Raw genomic sequence first — 18,754 nt, forward strand, 5'->3', positions numbered from 1 at the left:
ATCCACATGACAGGTTCCCTTTAAATGATTGACAAAATTCAGTTTACAGCAGTCGAGATCAATTACGGAAGACAACGCGCAGAGTTTTTTTTTTTATTTGTAGAAAAGCCATTTAAACAAGACAAACAGCTTTTTGCCAATACTGATCCAAGTTAATCTTTGTATCCCCTCTATAACCTACTCTGAACTACAATCTAAGTAATATTTTAAAAAAAAGCCACACACACTAGTCTATACCCACTATTATTCACTATTTAACAGAGATTACATTGTTCCATGAACACCATAACATATTGCTATGCCATTTAATGTGTACACTTCTCAAAGCACTACTTACCTTTCAGACTCAGAGCTGGCACAAAGATAAAGTTGCCGGTACGCACCAACAACAGCATCACGAACACCAGGCTCCTTTGACCATATGAGAGGCAGCATGCGGCGTACCCCAACTACAGCCTGAGGTACCCCAAATTGGGAAACGGTCACAAAGAACTCTATGACTTCTTGTACCACTGTAAAACATTAGTGGCGGTTATTTATTGCATCACAGGAATACATGCACATCTCAAATAGTACAGCATGCACTTACCAGATGATGCCGCTTCATACATCATCTTGCTTATAATATCAATTGCTTCTTCTATCTTCACTGCAAAATAGTGAGCGTCAGTCAGGTACTGCACCAGCATCTCCTGCTTGCTCAGTTCAGACCTCTGCTCATCAGGTTGCTCAGAGGCAGCTTCTTCAACTTGTTCCTCATTTGTGGATTCTGAATGTTTATCCTTTGCTAAAAGTTGTAAAGAGAAAAAATTAAAATGGAGTTTACTGACACATGCAAAAGACTCAAGTAGCTGCAGCAGTAGAGTAATCATTATGGGATCAGCTCTCCTGCAAGACAGTGGCATGTAAAACCATGAGATCTAATGGGGAGGGGGAAAAAAAATAAGAAAATGAAAGGTCCTTTTTAAGAAGCAATTCCCCTAGGGGGCTTAATTTTGGCAGTCACTAGAGGTCCTAGTTAGATGAGCAAATTGCATATTTTGAAAGGTGTTCACACTGTTGGTAAAAGGTGAATTGCATTATGGATTCCGTTAGCACAACGCAATTTTATGACGGAATGCCCAACAGCATGCCTGAACGCCTTAATCATTATGTCATAATAGAAGTCTATGGGCTGCAAAACGGATCCGTCTCATTTCAGTTTTGCAGGAGGGGACTCCCCTGCATAAGCATAACAGAAACGGGACAGATCTGTTATGAAGGCCACAGGCTTCTATTATAAAAAATGTTTTATGCATTCAGTCATAAAATTGTGTTGTGGTAACGGAATCCATAACGCAATTAACCTTAACAAATGAAGGGCAAACGAATTTCATAAGCAGAAATTTGCTCATCTCTAGTCCTAGTAGTCAGATCCCCAGTGATCAGACACCTAAACAGGGGGAAAACTCCTTTAGTTCCCTTATTACTGTTCAGTACTATTACTTTAAGCTTGTGAGGAGCAGCAGTGCAATCATCCATTCTGTTACCCCCCTGACAAAGACCAAGAAAATGAGTCGTTTCAGGACAGAGTGCCAATCATTATGTACTTATGACTTCAAACACTGCTTTTCACAACATTGTCAAAGTCAGTAACTATGCATTTAGCAAATTGCATAGCTGTTTTGGCGGATTTATGGCATTTCCATATGTAGCATACTGTGGGCATGGCATAGTTTTCTGTCTTTTACCCACAAACTTTCCTAGAAGACGTGGCATGTTTTGTACAATTGTTCCAAAGAACTGTGAAGGCTTTATCAAAAACTTATTAATGACCAATTCATCAGCAAAAGATGGGCAAGGGTTTCCAGGCACTCCTGTCAATTAGACGTTTTACAAGCCTTAAAACTACATTTGTCCACACTGTAGGTCAGACCCGGTTACTGAAGCGCTGCACTGCTTTTAGTGGCAAGACCATCCTAAAGATACTAAAAAAAAGTCAGTATAAAAGTTATTTTCCTTTATTTTATACTGTCACCTGCTCCGTGCAAAGTTAATAAAAATCTCTGAAAGCCCCATTAACACTTGTGTAGCAAGGAATTTAGCAGCATAGTTGAACAGGCAGAAGAAACTATCCATTTCAATACCAGTAAAGATTTTCTCCAAAATGGTCACCAACTCTGCATTCTCCTCCTGCTCCACTGAAAACAGAGGATCTTCTGGGAAGAGACTTATGCCTTTCTTTACCAGGCGGATGGCATTTCTGCAAAACAGAAAGAGTGAGCATAAAACAGTTTAAGGAAAACTTTGAAAGCCTTCTTACATCTACTGACACTTACTTGTAACTGGTGCTCTTTAAGAGGGCCAGAATACGCTCACAAAGCTGCTGGGGGGAATCCACTTCAGTATCCTCATCTCCATTTTCCTCCTCTTGTTCCAGGGCATCCAGGGTTTCTTGCAATTCAGGAAGCATGGCTTCCCACTCCTCTTCTGCAGAGATGACTACCACTAAAATGCAAGTGGTTACACTATGGTCAGAGGCAATAAACCAGAAAACAGGACATGGGGAAACCATGACATAAGGGACATTAGGTGCCTGGGAATAAGGACACACCTGGTGGCTTCTTTTTCTGTTTATCTTGAAGTTCCTTCAACTTATTTTTCTCTTTTTCTAGCGGACCTTTCAAGTCAGTGCTGCTAAGCTGCAAGATAATTACACATAATCCGTCAGCTGTCTTTAAAATGTAGCTTTTTGTTATTAGTCAATGGAATGAACCAAACCATTAAAATCCACCCCACAAAAATAATCTGAAGATGTATTTTTTTTAACTCAAAGCTAACAAAACAATTGCAAGTGACATACAAATACATATAGCTATCAGTTTGATAAAGTATCATTGAGGCACACTATTAAGGTATGAAACAGAAGTGATCTGCAGTTAGTGGAATATTTAAAGGCCATGTATATCCTTTAGGAGCATTTCATTGAGATCGCATTTGATTAATTTGGGGCTAAAGTCATTAAAAATGTTCAGCTGTTTCAGACATACAAGGGTTAAAAACCAGTCTGTTTGAAAGCTGCCCCTTTCCTCAAAAAGGAGACGCCAACCCTGCTTCGAGAGAAATGCATCTAGCTGTACAAGTGAAGATAATAGGCTGAAAGACATGAGTGAATCCGAAGAGAATTTTTTAATTTTTTTTGATCAGTTAGGATTGTATGTACAAACTAGCACAACCATTATGCTGTTTGAAAGTTCGGGTACACGTTACTATTGGGTATTGGAATCTTACCTTACAAGTGAAAGGATTGTTGGCAAGAAAAGATGCAAGAACCTGTATGGCATTTTTGCAGACCTTCACAGATTTGTCGAACAGGCGACCAACCACTAGTGTTACTACTGACCGGAAACGAGACAATGGTAGAGCCTAGATGAGAAACAGACTGTTGAGACAAAGGTAAGCACGGTGTTAAGAAACAGACAAACTGTCAGGTAGTGAAGTTTCTACAGGCAGGTAGCATACAAATAGAGAAGATTCCCCAATCAGTACACCTCACCCATTGGACAGCAGTTAAAACTGAAGCGCCATTGCCTGGACAGCCCGTCAATGTCAATGAACATAACATTTTAAAGATAAGCATCCATTTACTAACAGCAAAGTCATTCGGAGCCTTCAAACATTCAAAAGGGCTCACTTGAATAAGTAATGATACACTTTATTTAACCTAAAAATATACATAAAAATATAGGCTGAATACAAATATATGACCTCTATACATCCAAGATTGAGTCCCATGTATCGTACACCTGTCCCAGGCATGTCGGCTGAGACCCTTACTAATCGATACGAAGGTGGTGCATATATGCCGGCTATATATCACTCAAATGTGGCCCGTGTGTCAGTATACCGCAACCAAATGTAGATCAATGGATGTGCAGCAGCTGTAATGAGGGCTTTATAGCACTAGATTGTTCTCAAAGTCCAATTGATATAGGTGGCAAGACTCAGTTGATAACACCGCCAAAGTCACTTAGTGCATTCACAATGCCACAATAGAAGATCCCCAGGAGCTGGGAAGAGGTACAGCACCTCGAAACACATCTGGCGTGAGCATTGCACTGAATACCTGCAATAAAGATAGAGGAAGCTTTTGTCCGGATTCATAGCAAGCGGTTACCGATTGGTGATGTCTTCCCAGCTTCACCCGGTCTCCCAAGCAACCAGGTTACGTGGGACGCCATGCTGAGGTCTAGCACACCACGTAGGACGCTGCTGGTGTGTGGCCGCCTGGAATCAGCACTGCATCAGAGGCAGTGAAGACGGGTAAGACCCAGCTCCTGGGGATGTTCTGCACTAAGTGACTTGGCGGTGTTATCAACTGTGAGTGTTGCCGCCTATATCAATTGGACTTTGACTGAGAACGATCTAGTGCTATACAGCCCTCATCATTACACCTATACAGGTGCTGCATGTCCATTGATCTACATTTGGTTGCAGTATACTGACACAGGCCACATTTGCGTGATATATAGCTAGCATATATGCACCACCTTTCTATCGATTAGTAAGGGTCTCAGCCGAAATACCTGCTACAGGAATCACCCCGGGACAGGTGTACCGATACATGGGACTCAATCTTATATGTCTAGAGGTCATATATTTGTATTCAGCCTATATTTTATGCGAAAAGAGGTTTGAAGAAATCCAGCTCCACTTGAATAATGGAATGTAGATTTATATAGAATAAATCTACATTCCATTATTCAAGTGGAGCTGGATTTCTTCAAACCTCTTTTTGCATTTGCTGCCTGTTACCTGACACGGGCCTTCCGTGCTCACAGCTGAAGGAGGGGCAGGTGAGAGCTGCTGAATTTCCTTTTTCTCCAGCCTATATATTTTATGTAAATGTTTAGGTTAAATAAAGTGTATCATTACTTATTCAAGTGAGCCCTTTTGAGTGTGCCCCTTCATTTGCTTTTGTACATCTATGTTTCACTTTGGTCCTTAGGGTGGACTTGTAGGCGAGCACCTTATCTCATACGTTGAGGTTGAGCTTTCTGGTTATATAGCCTTCAAACATCACCTACCAGCAGTATGTAGGTCCGTATTAAAGAGTTTATGTAACTATTCCAAACAATGCCACTTACCTTTTCTTGCACAATACGATTGTAAATTTGCAGGACACAGGAACGAACGAACGTGTGCACATCATGTATGTGTTCTTGAAGAGTGTCTAGGAAACTGTCTCTAGCATTTTTCTCAGATTCATCCAGATTGTCTCCACTAAGGACACGAATAACAGTCTCTCCCATTACAGTCAGTACTGCATTCCTCATCATGTATGGCTAAGGTTTACAAAAAGCAAGCTTATTTAGGGAGTTTGCACTACTTAGGGCATTGCATGTTTTTTCCTTAATGCATAACATTTTACCTCAGCATTCAGGTAATCTAATAGAACGCTTATGTTTGGCATCATGATAGCTGGAATCCTCTCAGAGAGCTGTGTTATAAACATATGTATAGCTTTCACAGCAGAGCTTTCCCGGGAGAGATCCTGGCATGACTTCTGTCCAATCTTTCTGTAAAATAGTTTGAAAAAAGACCAATATGTTAATATGTTGTCAGAACACCCTAGTCTAGCCATTACCTTAATAGCAAGGAGGGATATGTAAAGGGTCATCTCCCAAGGAAAGAGATCCATTCCCTGGGAGATACTTTTCATCTTGTTTTCACAGATCACTGCCACCAAGTTTCCATACACAGCAGGTCCCTTCAGTGGCGTGCCAGATGCAATGAGCACTTCCATCAATACAGATGGAAGTGCTCACTGCAAGTGTGGCGGGGCACTGTCAGTACTTCCACTTGCTGACCTCTCAGCTTGCACGCTTTCCCTCAGGCTCTCTGCCGGCCAATGTAGGAGCCCAGGAATCTGCCTGTGCACTCCTCCCACACAGCACTGCAGCATGATCTGTGCCAGCAGGGGAGTGCTGGAGGTGATCTGATCATCGGTAACAGGACAAGATGAGTAATTATAAAAAAATAAAAAAAAATAAAAAGCTGTAAACATGGATGTTTAAAAGTGGTTGGTGCTAAAGAAAAGACTCACTCAGGTTACTAAACACCTTAGGCACACCACTGGGTCTTTTAGGAAGGCCAGTACCCAGTCTAAGTAACAGAGGGAAAGTGAATCAAGTGTTTCAGTCGAGTACAGCTGCTCACCTCATGATTTCACCAACCAAAGGTTTCATTCCATATTCAGTGGCCCAGAGAGTCACTGCATGGACCAGCACTGGAGCCAGATGTTCAAAATGCTGCAGAAGCTGAATCACCTTCACACTGACACCTAAAAGAATACAAAACAGAGGCTTATGACATGAACACAGAAATACATACAATACATGGATTCTCAAAATGATCCACCATCTGGGTACAGCTGAAAGTTTTCCAGTTTAAAGATATGGATGACCCATCCTTAGGCTAGGTAATCAATGAAATTTGTGGGAAAAATTCAGCACCACATACAATCATCTGAACAGTGGGGATGTCAGAGGCTGCTAACAAGTAATTGGAAGGGGTTGTCAGATCCCATCAATTTAATACTGATGCCCTCTCAGAAGGTTAGGACATCAATATCTATAATCCAGAAAACCTATTTAATTTAAGCAAATCTCTGGAAGTCACTGGATTTTTCTAATTTGCTTCGTTATAAAACTTGTAAATGGATGATAAAACAAAATCAATAACGCACACTAAACTCCATTAACTGGAGGACAAACCCAAGAAATTTAGCCAAATCATTGCCATCAGATTACCAAAGAGTCACGATCATTTTGCCCTATCCCCCTTTTTGTGAGTGATGACCCCTGCTCAGCCCCCTTTTGGTCAGAGCCCATCGTGTAGGTCTCCTCATTATCTGCACCATCATACTTGGATGGGCAGTTTAGATTATAACTTGAGGTAGACCACCATTAGAAGATACTGTGGGTCTGGCCTTACAGCGGCAGAGAAACACTCCTCCACAACCACCAAGATTACAGACCGGGGGTCATGAGCAGAGAACGTACCCAGGGGATCGAGGACTCACATTTGCCTTTAGCTCATCATATGGCAGAAGATGCTGGGCATCAAAATAGTCAGATCATGGCAATACTGCCTGGAGCAACTAATTATTAGCTTTCATTTTCCTAAAAACTGTACTGAAAATATTTTAAGGAAGTGTTATAAAAGATTTAAAATTTTGGCAGTTATTTGTAGTTTGCACACAGCCAGGATGCTTGCAGCTTTTTGCTGTAGTCACCGGATGTTCTCTTGTCATCAACAGGATTTCAGAAAATTACTAACTATATAATAGCAGTCCCACCACACCATAGAGACTAAACCACTATGACAGGGCAGGTAGTTCAACCCTACACTTGGAAGGACCTTGTACATAAATGTGTTTGTTCTCCTCCTTTACTTACTCAGAGTGTCATTTGAGCGTTTCACAGCCACACCAAGCAGATGCGATAAAGCTTCCCAGAGAGACTTATTTTTCAGAGCTCCAATACTTGGATTTTCCATCATTTTGTAACAGCAGCCAGTGACCATACTGAGGACAAAAGCAGGTTTTAGCTACAACACCAATTTAAAAAAAGAGTCACAGTAAAAACATTTACTTTGCTGTCAGATTACCAAAGATATGTGCTCATGTCTCCCCATCACCTCTTATTGAGTAATGACCACTGCTCAGCCCTCTCCAGACCATGGTTGATCCTGTAGGTCCTCTCAGATTCTTCAACACACTCTTGAGAGCAGAAGTTAACAGAGAAAGACCAGCAACAAATGCCAATGTAGGTCTGGCCTTACAGTGGCAGTGAGAACCTTCTGCACAGCCACCAAGATTACAGACCGAGGGCAATGAGTAGAAGTCAAACCCAGAGGACAAAGGAGTCACATTCGCCTTGGACTCATCACACAGCAGAAGACGAAAGATACAGATTTATACACCTAGTGATGTGGGAGAGTTTATGTACAGGAAAGTATAAATATAATAAAAAATAGAAGTTGACAAACCTGATAAATTCCTCTTCCATCAGCGACATGCTCCAGAGCCGCCGAATATCCAGCTGAAGCAGATGTGTGATGGTTTGGAGAACATTCTCCCTTTCATTTTCCCACAAAAAGCCATCTGCTTTGGACTTTGCCTTTCTGCCCTGATAAACAAAACCAGAAGTGAGCAAAAGCAGGTACAGAGAAGAAGTGTCTCAAGTATGGTCCTTCAGTACCTTCCCACTTGGCTCCACATTCCCTAAAGCAGCTTTATAAGTTTCTACTTCAAACGCCTCCACCAGATGCAAGAGGAGGAAGCAGTTCATCTTAAGAGTGTTCAGATGCAGATCACGCTCTGCCGTAGCCAGAGACATATCGTCCAGGACTGAGGGAAGCTCGCTTGCATGCTGAGAATTGGCTAGAAATCAATGAAAAGCTAAACGGTGAGTAAGATCTGATCAGCAGCCACTCCCCAAGGCTTCATCTTTTGACAGAAACCTATTCAACTTAAAGGGCCAGTTCACATGACACTTTTGCACGTATTATGCCTGTAAACTGCCTCTTTCATTTCAATGGGAGTCAGCAGTTGCTTCCTTTTTACACATGCAAAAGAAAAAAAAAAAAAAGCCATGTGAGCTGACCCTAAAGATGCAAATGTAATTGCTTCTCTGGTTTGTTCTGGGTATACTAATACAGATTCAGTTGCAGCCAACCTTATTTATTTTTTCCTTTTTCCGGTACAGTAAGGCAATGCAACTTTTGGGAAAATGGCAGCTTACATCTCATGCTCTAGAAGTTGAGCTGCTATGAGAGAGTCCCATACCTTTGACGAGCAATTCAAGCAAGTCTTCTTTCAGGGCAACATCCACCGAGCGGAAATGGCTGCAAGAAGCAAATCAAAGTGTGGTTTTTATTTTACCTTTCCATTTTTAACCAAAGCCAAGTAAAAATGTAATTGTCAGAGTTACATGTGGTGAACAAATGGTCAGACAAAGGTAACGAACTATAGACCCAACCAGTAGAGCAAAGAAAACAATACAGACATTATGCAAGCAGCCATCAGATTACCAAAGATATGTGCTCATGCCTCTGCACCATCTCTCAGCGAGTCATGCCCTCTGCCCAGCCTTTTTCGGCTGACGGTCCATCCTGTAGGTCCGCTCATGCTCCACCATCACACTCTGGAGGGCAGATTAACTGAGCAAGACCAGCAGTAAATGCTGCTGTGGGTCTGGCCTTACAGCGGCAGCGAGACTCTCCTCCACAGCCACCAAGATTACAGACCAAAGGCAATGAGCAAAGGGCCTACCCAGAGGATGCAGAGATCACATTCGCCTTGGACTCATCACTTGGCCAGGAGGGGTAAAAGTTTGTGAAAAACATCAATAATTTAACTCCATCAGTAGGCATGAATTAGAAGGAACGACTTTATATTGTAATTCACTGTTTACTTACTATAGGATGCTGTATAGTGAATCAAAATGCTGTATAACACATTTGGGACCCTGGGACCGTAGGGCGGCTTTATATGCTGTCGAAACAAGACACTCAGAATAAGACTACGTATAACCAAGGCTGGGGGCAGGTAATGTTTTTTGTCCTTTGCTTAACATACTTTGGTTGGGGAAGGGGAGGGGGAAGAGATGCAATAGTACACTAAGAGAAGAGCTCAAGTCTCATTCATTGTAGTTAATACAAGGGACCCAGCACCTGGAGACCTGCCACAATATACTATAGTTTCTCTATTAAATTAAAAAGGGACTGAATTAGGCTCCATTCAGACGTCCGTAAAATGGGTCCGCATCCTGCAATTATCCGACACAGGTGTGGACTCATTCATTCTCTATGGGGCCGGAAGAGATGGAGAGCACACTATGTGCTCTCAGCATTTCTGGAGCGTGTCCGATCTTCCAGTTCGCAGCTCCGCAAGAAAATAGAGCATGTCCTATTCTTGTCCGCAATTGTGGACAAGAATAAGCATTTATTTGGGGGTGCCGGCCGGGTGTATTGAGGATCCACAATGCACTACGGATGTCTGAATGGAGCCTTAACTTACAACACATCTACTGTTATCCATTGACATCAGCCCATCACTAAGAGATCCAAGGCTCTGTTCCCAAGTTATGATGCTTTTTTTTTTTACCATGTAAAAATTTGACCATTGGTGCATTGAGGGAACCTGTCACCGGGATTTTTTGTATAGAGCTGAGGACATGGGTTGCTAGATGGCTGCTAGCACATCCGCAATACCCAGTCCACATAGCTTTGTGCTTTTATTGCAAATGAACCTGAGATAAGTCCTATACACAACTCATCTCAGGGACAGGACTCCTCAGGTTAATTTGCATATGTATCAAATTTTTTATTTTTTTTACACAATAAAAGCATACAACTATCGGGACTGGGTATTGCAGATGTGCTAGCGGCCATCTAGCAACCCATGTCCTCAGCTCTATACACAAAATCCCGGTGACAGGTTCCCTTTAAGTGAACCAGACCTATGTGTCTATGCAAACAGCTGGATAGGGAGGCCAATGGTGTTTTTTGCAAACAGATCTCTCCTGAACAGATCCGTCCATGATGGATCCGCACAAAATGTGAGTGTGAAAGTAGCCTTAGTCTGAACTACAAAGCAGCAAGAGCGGCAGAAAGTAACTTGCCAGCAATCTTCCTCTACTCTAGATAGTGACTTGTATATTATGTCTGAGCTCTTCACTGGATAGCTGCAATATGGAAAATATCAAATAAAGCAGCACAAGACTCACCATGGAGGTCAGCGGTCAGCTGTCGTACAGGCAGCACCTCCTGGACCACATATTGGCCCACTCCTCCGCTCTTCAGCAAGTCCTTAAAGGCCAAAGGGATATTAAACTGCAGCGACATGGTGGAGACCTGCACAAGAGGGAAGACAAGGTTACACACCCTGTTAGTGGGGTCAGCTTTTTGCGAGTTTTTGATGCAGTTATTTGAGCCAAAGTCAGAAGTGGATTGAACAGGAAGGAGAAGTTTAAAGTCTATCCTCAGGACAGGCCATGATCTGATGGTGGGGGCCCAACCACCAACAATCAGCTGTTCTGCAGCACCTGCATGTAACGGATGTTACTAGTCACTGCCGCCCTGCGATAACCGGCTCCACGCACTGCTCAATAGATGGATCTGTGAAGGCGCCATTGCTGAACAGCTGACTGGCAGGGTTTGTCAGGGGATCATTTGTAATGGAGAAGCCCTCCGAGTCCTGCCCTTACACTTCACATTCCTTTTGAATAGAATTCTGGCTTTAGCTATTAAAAGCATTTTTTCTGGAGTCTTAAATCTAAAATGAAAAATAAAGACTTAGCGATAGGTGTTAAGGGGTTGTCCAGGCTCAGGGCTAGACCCAAATATAACCTTTACTCATTTACTATGTATGAGAGGATTATTGACATCGGCAGGATAGGCATCACTACAGTGAACCCGCAAAAAAGGATGCAACACAGACGTCATCTATTTTTTGTGGACTCTTGTTTTGCGGACCGTGAGCCCTTACCCCGAGAATACGTCATCAATATTAGGCCTCATGCACACAGCCGCTCTAAATAGTGGAGGTAAAAGGTAGGTGGGCTCCTGACATCTACAGCTCATCCAATCGATGGACATAGAGGGGAGCCCGAACCAAGGTTGTAATGCCAGGACAGGCCATGGTGGGCTCAACAGCTCCACAAAATCAGAGAACACGCGGTCTTACAAGGTAACGGACCTTACTTACCTGAGGCGTATCCACTCTCCAGGTGAGGCAGTCGGGAATGTCCAGGAGCACCGAGTATGGAAGTCGTAACCACCGACTTTAAATCTGCTCCTCCCGCCAGAACGTAGCCAATGGCGAAGGCGGACGCCTCATGAGATGGCGCTCAAAAGCAGCCAATAACAACACGTAATATAACAAGAAGCTGACCAATAGCAGCGTTCGACAAGGCGGCCAATCGTATCGCAGAACTGGAGATTGACAAGCGCGCGAAGCTATACGACTAAGAAGGGGGTTGACCAATAGCAGCGTTCGACAAGACGTCCAATCGTAAAACAGAACTAGAGATTGACAGGAGCAGGAAGCAATAGGAGTGTAGCAGAGATTACTTGAAGCTTCATTGGCCAAAGCGGGATGATTGGCAGGTAGAATACCCAATAAGGAACTTGCAGGGGTAGATGGGCTGATCAAGGGGAATACAAATTCTATCATTTCTAGAAAACTTGAAGCTCTCAATAGACATTAACCCTTCAAGTACCAGGCCCATTTTTTTTGCTTTGCATTTTCGTTTTTCCTCCCCTTGTCCCAACAGTGATAACTTTTTTTATTTTTTTTTGTACACATTGGATGGCTTATTTTTAGCGGGACAAGATACATTTTTTACCGGCACTATTTAATTTACTATTTCTGTTATTGGAAGACAGGGAAAAAATTGTTTGTGGGGTTAAATAAAAACAACAAAAAAAAAACCACAATTCCACAAAGGCTTTTCGGATTTTGACATTACGTTGTTCGCGGTACTCTAAAAATGACATGACGTCCTTATTCTGCAGCTCAACACGAATCCAGCGATACCAAACATGTTTAGCTTTCTTTTCTTTTTTTTCTACTACTTTAATATTTTTTTTTTAACCTTTGAAGAAATCAAACTTTTCTTTGCATCGCCATTTTCTGACAGCCATAACTTTGTTATGTTTTGGTTTACAGAGCTGTACGAGGGCTTGTTTTTGGCGTAACGAACTGTAGTTTTTATTGGTACCATTTTTGTGGTACATACGACTTTTTGATCATCGTTCTTCAATTTGTTTGGGGGGGGGTAACTAAAAAAAATGGGAAATTGTGTTTTTTATATTTTTCCTGTTACGGAGTGGAATTTTTTTAAAATATTTAAATAGTTCAGACATTTTCAGACGTGGCGATACCTAATATGTTTATTTTTTATTGTATATATGTTTTTTTATGTAGAATTGGGAAAGGGATTTAGAATTTTTCATGTTTTTATTTTCCCTTTTTATTTTTAACTATTAGCCCCCTTAGAGGGCTACAACCTGGGATCCTATTCACCCTGATAGATCTCTATTAGGGTGAATAGGATTTTGCCTCCTGCATAGAGCTCAGTATGGAGATTGCGATGGCAGGCCTGGAGCGCTTCAGCAGCGTCCAGGCTGCCATGGCAACTGTTCGGAGCCCCACGATTACACTGCGGGTGCTCCAATCGGAAGGCAGAGGGAGCCGCATCCCTCTACCTTCACTCACAGGTGCCGCGAGGGCAGCACAATCGCCGCTTCCTGTCAGTGCGGCCGGGTATACGATACAGCCAGCACCCGCAGTGTATGGGGCGGGCCCACTCCATACATCCCCTGCACCACCGTGACATACCGGTATGTCACAGCAGGGGTTAAGGGGTGAAGTATATCAGGCCTGTTCTGGCATGCTCATGGGGCCCGCACCCCCAAACCTGTTGAAAAATGCATTCAGCTGGGCTTTTTCATACAATTTTTGTTTTATTTCAGCCCCTTGCAGATTGTATGCTGCAGTACAGGATCATAATAAGGATTGATGGCGCTCGCCCCTCACGGCTCCTTTTCTGCAGGTCCGCTTCCTCTCTGGATCCAGGGCCTGATGCAGAAAACGTACTGATGCTGGCTGACATAGACGAATGCCACAAAAACCGGTCCGTGTGACAGCCGCATTCCCTGGATGGACGCGGTTCAGCTGACTGGTGATTTATACATGCTCAAGCCCCACTGCGCAACCCAAGCAAATGCTTGAGGCCCCAGAGATTAAGGGGCCCGTGCTGGCAGAAGTGAAAAAAATAATAATACAAAAACCGGTGAGCGTACCGCCAGTTCAGCTGAAGGGTGGAGCTTAGCGGTGCAACAGGGGCCCCAAGACATAACTTTGCTTGAGGCCCCAGAAATGCAAAATGAGCCCCTGCTGAAATACGTACAGGACAGTAGACCGACATAACTCACTATGATGCAGTCAGTTCGGGTCCGCGGACCCCTAGTCGGTCCAGGAACTGCGCCCACAGACAGTTTTACCAGGACCGCACTCATCGGTGTGAAATAAGCATATGGTCCTTGTGTCTGTTTTTTGGTGAAATCTTAACCATTTCTATGGCACAGAGTGCACCATGCCTGACGCTTTTTTTAGGCGGAAGAGTGCTCATGGCTAATGGTCAAATGTAAGCAGCAGTGATGGTCAGTTCGCAGTGTTCGCCAGCGAACACATGCGGGCTGCCATCTTTAGTAAGGTAGACTCACCCGTCCGGTGATGCACAGGTAAGGCCTTACCTGTGCCTCTGCCGGGAGCCGGTCTGAAATCGAATGCGGTCACTGGGAGCAGGCAGTTCTGAGAACAGCCGCCGGGGGCCTTCATCGGGCTGTTCTCGGAACTGCCTGCTCCCGGTGACTGCATTTGATTTCAGACCGGCTCCCGGCACAGGTAAGGCCTTACCTGTGCATCGCCGGACGGGTGAGTCTACCTTAATAAAGATGGCAGCAAGCATGTGTTCGCTGGCGAACACTGCGAACTGACCATCACTGGTAAGCCGGGGTAAGTGGAGAAAAGCATCTTAACAGCTAGCAAGATGCACCATATCTACGGCACAGCATGGTCTAGAGCAGTGATGGGGAACCTTTTAGAGACCGAGTGCCCAAACTGCAACTCAAAACCCACTTATTTATCGGAAAGGGCCAACACGGTTATTTACCCTGAATACTACAGTCCAGTATAGTGTATCTTCAGGGTAATTTATCATTTATCTATAATAGCTGCCTACAGTCAGTGCGCTGCCTGTGCCGTTCATAGTGCGCCCATGGCAGGAAAAGTCCAAGGCATATTGGAAGTTGGGGCCAAGGTTTATTGGGCCATACAAGATCTCTGCCATTATTAACCCGGTTGCTTTTCGTCTTGAGCTTCCGCAGGCTTTGAAGATTCATAATGTTTTTCACAAGTCATTGCTGAAAAGATATGTTGAACCTGCTGAACCGTCCTCCCTGCCACCCCCTCCTGTCATGGTGGATGGTAGTCTTGAGTTTCAGATTGACAGGATAGTGAACTCACGTGTTCTTCGTGGATCTCTTCAGTACCTCGTGCACTGGAAGGGGTACGGTACAGAGGAAAGAATGTGGGTTCTGCGACCGACGTGAATGCCAGTCGCCTTGTGAGGGCCTTTCACAGGGCGCATCCTGATAAAGTCGGTCCTGGGTGTCCGGAGGTCACCTGTAGAAGGGGGGGGGGGGGGGTCATGGTCCCTCCTGTGACAGAGGTGAGAAGATCGGATAGACTTGCTGCACGTGAGGCTATCTGACAGGTCTCTCTGTTTTCCTCTATGTTTGTTGTTTGTCAGGATCTCACCTCTCCTCAGGTGCCGCTCGTTATCAGTGATGAGGCTCTATTTAGATCCGCCTCACACGCGGTTGATAGTTTCTGCTTAGAGTTGCTAGTGCTGGTTTGTCTTGGATCTCATGCTTCTCCATACTTCTAAGCTAAGTACTTGTTGTCTCGTCTCCTGCTACCTATCCTAGGGCTCGTCAGTTTTAGCAGGGCCTAGGTATACGGTGTATGAGCATTTCCACCATCAGGATCTGCTCATACCGGCAGGAGTTAGGGAAAGGCCTAGGGATTACTATGAGGTCACCATCCCTCTTCCTTAGCTTTTGAGGCCTAGATTGTTGTCTATTCGCTGTGTGTATTTGGTGTTTTCCCTTCCCCTTAGGCCTCTTTCACACGACCGTTTTTTTTTTCCGTTTTGCGGGCCGTTTTTTGCGGTCCGTATACGGAACCATTCATTTCAATGGTTCCGCAAAAAAAAACGGAATGTACTCCGTGTGCATTCCGTTTCCGTATTTCCGTTTTTCCGTTCCGTTTAAAGATAGAGCATGTCCTATATTTGGCCGCAAATCACGTTCCGTGGCTCCATTAAAGTCTATGGGTCCGCAAAAAAACGGAATGCATACGGAAATGCATCCGTATGTCTTCCGTATCCGTTCCGTTTTTTGCGGAACCATCTATTGAAAATGTTATGCCCAGCCCAATTTTTTATATGAAATTACTGTATACTGTATTTGCCATACGGAAAAACGGAACGGAACAACGGAACGGAAACGGAACCACAACGGAAGCAAAAAACGGAACAACGGATCCGTGAAAAACGGACTGCAAAACACTGAAATGGACATACTGTCGTGTGAAAGAGGCCTTAACCTGTGACAAGGACTCATCCATCTGGTAAACTGACTTTTTGCATTATTTAATCCTGTTTGTACCATACTACCTGTATTTGCAACCTCAGACCACTGTATATATTCTTTGTGTGTATAGCGTTATTTCTAGTAAGGCTGGCGTTCGGTGCGGATCCGTCTTGTATCTGCACAGACGGATCCGTACCAATAATGCAAACGCTTGTATCCATTAATAATGGATCCGTTTGCATTATTCATTCAAAAAAAAGTCTGTCAAAACGGATCCGTCTTGAATTACATTGAAAGTCAATGGGGGACGGATCTGTTTTTAAATGCACCATATTGTGTCAATGAAAAACGGATCCGTTCCCATTGACTTGCTTTCTAAGTCAGGACGGATCCGTTTGGCTCCGTATAGTCAGGCGGACATTAAAACGCTCCAAGCTGCGTTTTAGTGACCGTCTAAAAAATGTAACAGAGACCAAACGCATCCAAATTGATGCATTCTGAGCGGATCCTTAACCATTCAGAATGCATTGGGGCTGAACTGATCCGCTTTGGGCCGCTTGTGAGAGCCCTGAAATGGATCTCACAGGCGGACCCAGAAACGCCAGTGTGAAAGTAGCCTTAGCCCTTAAGGCGATTAAATATATAATTTAATCTTGTGCTGTCTTTGTATCTCGATCACGAATCCCCACGCCCGTGTTTCGGCCTAGTAATACGCTACCGCGGGTTGGTTTCTAGCCCTATGTAATCCTGTTAGCGGACCGGGCTTATATTAAAGGGTTTCTATTACCTCGTTTTGACATAATTAGCTATCAGACACTAGCGATCCGCTAGTGTCTGCTCTACCAAACAATGCTATTATAATACCTTTGTGTGCAGCCGTTTGCCTAAAAAACAAACACTTATTGATATGCTAATGAGCCTCTATGTGCTATGGGGGCGTCTTTTCAGCACCTAGAGGCTCAGTCTACTCACACAAAATGCCGCCCAGCTCGTCCCTCCAGCACGCCCATCTCCTCTGGAATGCGATCCTCCCTCTGAGCCAGTGGACGAATTCTCGCGTCTGTATTCGGCGCAGTGAATGTCTGACCGCTTCCTGCACAGACGTCTCCACTGCGCCTGCGCCGATTACGTCAGGGTGCTCCGAGGAACAGATGACGCAGGCGCAGTGGAGATGCCGGCGCAGGGAGCGTTCAGTCAGTGCGCCTGCGCCGTATACAGACGCGCATGGTGCAGGAGCGAGAATTTGTCCGCTGGCTCAGAGGGAGGATCGCATTCCAGAGGAGATGGGCGGGCTGGAGGGATGCGCTGGGCGGCATTTTGTGTGAGTAGACCGTGCCTCTAGGTGCTAAAAAGACGCCCCCATAGCCCCTAGAGGCTCATTAGTAGAGATGAGCGAACTTCTGTTTTAAGTTCGGCGTCTAAAGTTCGGGTTTGGATTAGTGGAGAATCCCGATCTGGAACCGGATATGGATTCCGACTTCCGTTGTGGTCCGTGGTAGCGGAATCAATAATCGGCCATTATTGATTCCGCTACCACGGACCACAACGGAAGTCGGAATCCATATCCGGTTCCAGATCGGGATTCTCCGCTAATCCAAACCCGAACTTTAGACGCCGAACTTAAAACAGAGGTTCGCTCATCTCTACTCATTAGCATATCAATAAAAGTTCGTTTTTAGGCAAACGGCTGCACACAAAGGTATTATAATAGCATTGTTTAGTAGAGGAGACACTAGCGGATCGCTAGTATCTGATAGCCAATTATGTCAAAACGAGGTGATAGAAACCCTTTAAAGGAGAAGCTGGTGGCAGTTACCCGGGCTGAGGAAGCGCTGTTCCACTGGGGCAGTGAAAAGGCTCCCTCAGCTTGTTGCCTCTCTGTGCCCGTGTGGACAGGAGGAGTCTGTGAACACTGTACCAAGCTGACCTTACCTGTTCCTCAGGGACGGCGTAATGTCACGCCTTGGTAACCAGTGACTATACCGTATCGCTGGCTCTACGCATTTGACGTCCGGCGGCAGCGAGATGCAGTATTCGTCACACTTACCATATTGAGAATTGCAGTTTTAGGGTACTTTCACACTTGCGTTGTTTGATTCCGGCAGTTCCGTTGCCTGAACTGACTGCCTGATCAGGCAAACTGTATGCAAACGGATGTAATTTTTTCTGACTGATCAGGCATTTTTCAGTCAGAAAAATGCCTGATCAGTCAGAAAAATGCATTGTAATACCGGATCCGTTTTTCCGGTGTCATCAGGCAAAACGGATCCGGTATTTATTTGCATGCGCAGACCGGAAGGACGGATCCGGCACTAATACATTCCTATGGAAAAAATAGGCAAGTCTTCAGTTTTTTCGCCGGAGATAAAACCGTAGCGTGCTACGGTTTTCTCTTTTGCCTGATCAGTCAAAATGACTGAACTGAAGACATCCTGATGCATCCTGAACGGATTACTCTCCATTCAGAATGCACGGGGATATGCCTGATCAGTTCTTTTCCGGTATAGAGCCCCTGTGACGGAACTCTATGCCGGAAAAGAAAAACGTA

The 18,754-nt window shown here is 44.3% G+C and overlaps 1 protein-coding gene and 3 non-coding genes across 5 annotated transcripts in view; all 4 read right to left on the reverse strand.

The window, feature by feature from the left end:
- NCAPD2 (non-SMC condensin I complex subunit D2) overlaps positions 1–12,266 on the reverse strand; it is a 39,551-nt gene extending 27,285 nt beyond the window's left edge. Inside the window, exons 1-16 of one of the 2 annotated variants that reach the window (XM_044299296.1) lie at positions 11,753–12,266; positions 10,773–10,899; positions 9,463–9,538; positions 8,831–8,889; positions 8,244–8,425; positions 8,032–8,171; positions 7,440–7,567; positions 6,199–6,322; positions 5,411–5,558; positions 5,127–5,324; positions 3,271–3,405; positions 2,594–2,681; positions 2,319–2,487; positions 2,127–2,242; positions 590–787; positions 338–512 (exon numbers count right to left, since the gene is read on the reverse strand). In XM_044299296.1, the coding sequence (XP_044155231.1) occupies positions 338–512; positions 590–787; positions 2,127–2,242; positions 2,319–2,487; positions 2,594–2,681; positions 3,271–3,405; positions 5,127–5,324; positions 5,411–5,558; positions 6,199–6,322; positions 7,440–7,567; positions 8,032–8,171; positions 8,244–8,425; positions 8,831–8,889; positions 9,463–9,538; positions 10,773–10,890 (2,054 nt within the window). In that variant the 5' untranslated portion in view covers positions 10,891–10,899; positions 11,753–12,266. Of the gene's footprint in view, positions 1–337; positions 513–589; positions 788–2,126; positions 2,243–2,318; positions 2,488–2,593; positions 2,682–3,270; positions 3,406–5,126; positions 5,325–5,410; positions 5,559–6,198; positions 6,323–7,439; positions 7,568–8,031; positions 8,172–8,243; positions 8,426–8,830; positions 8,890–9,462; positions 9,539–10,772; positions 10,900–11,743 lie in introns of both variants that reach the window. The other variant, XM_044299297.1, reaches the window with a different exon arrangement.
- LOC122942960 lies at positions 6,778–7,088 on the reverse strand. Its single transcript, XR_006390796.1, has one exon. It is a non-coding gene; the product is annotated as a small nucleolar RNA U85 (small nucleolar RNA).
- On the reverse strand, positions 7,637–7,937 carry LOC122942959. Its single transcript, XR_006390795.1, has one exon. It is a non-coding gene; the product is annotated as a small nucleolar RNA U85 (small nucleolar RNA).
- On the reverse strand, positions 9,062–9,361 carry LOC122942958. The gene has a single exon (XR_006390794.1). It is a non-coding gene; the product is annotated as a small nucleolar RNA U85 (small nucleolar RNA).
- Positions 12,267–18,754: the final 6,488 nt, after the last annotated feature.

The sequence above is a fragment of the Bufo gargarizans genome, chromosome 6 (genome assembly GCF_014858855.1).
Source record: "Bufo gargarizans isolate SCDJY-AF-19 chromosome 6, ASM1485885v1, whole genome shotgun sequence".
Taxonomy (NCBI): Eukaryota; Metazoa; Chordata; class Amphibia; order Anura; family Bufonidae; genus Bufo; species Bufo gargarizans.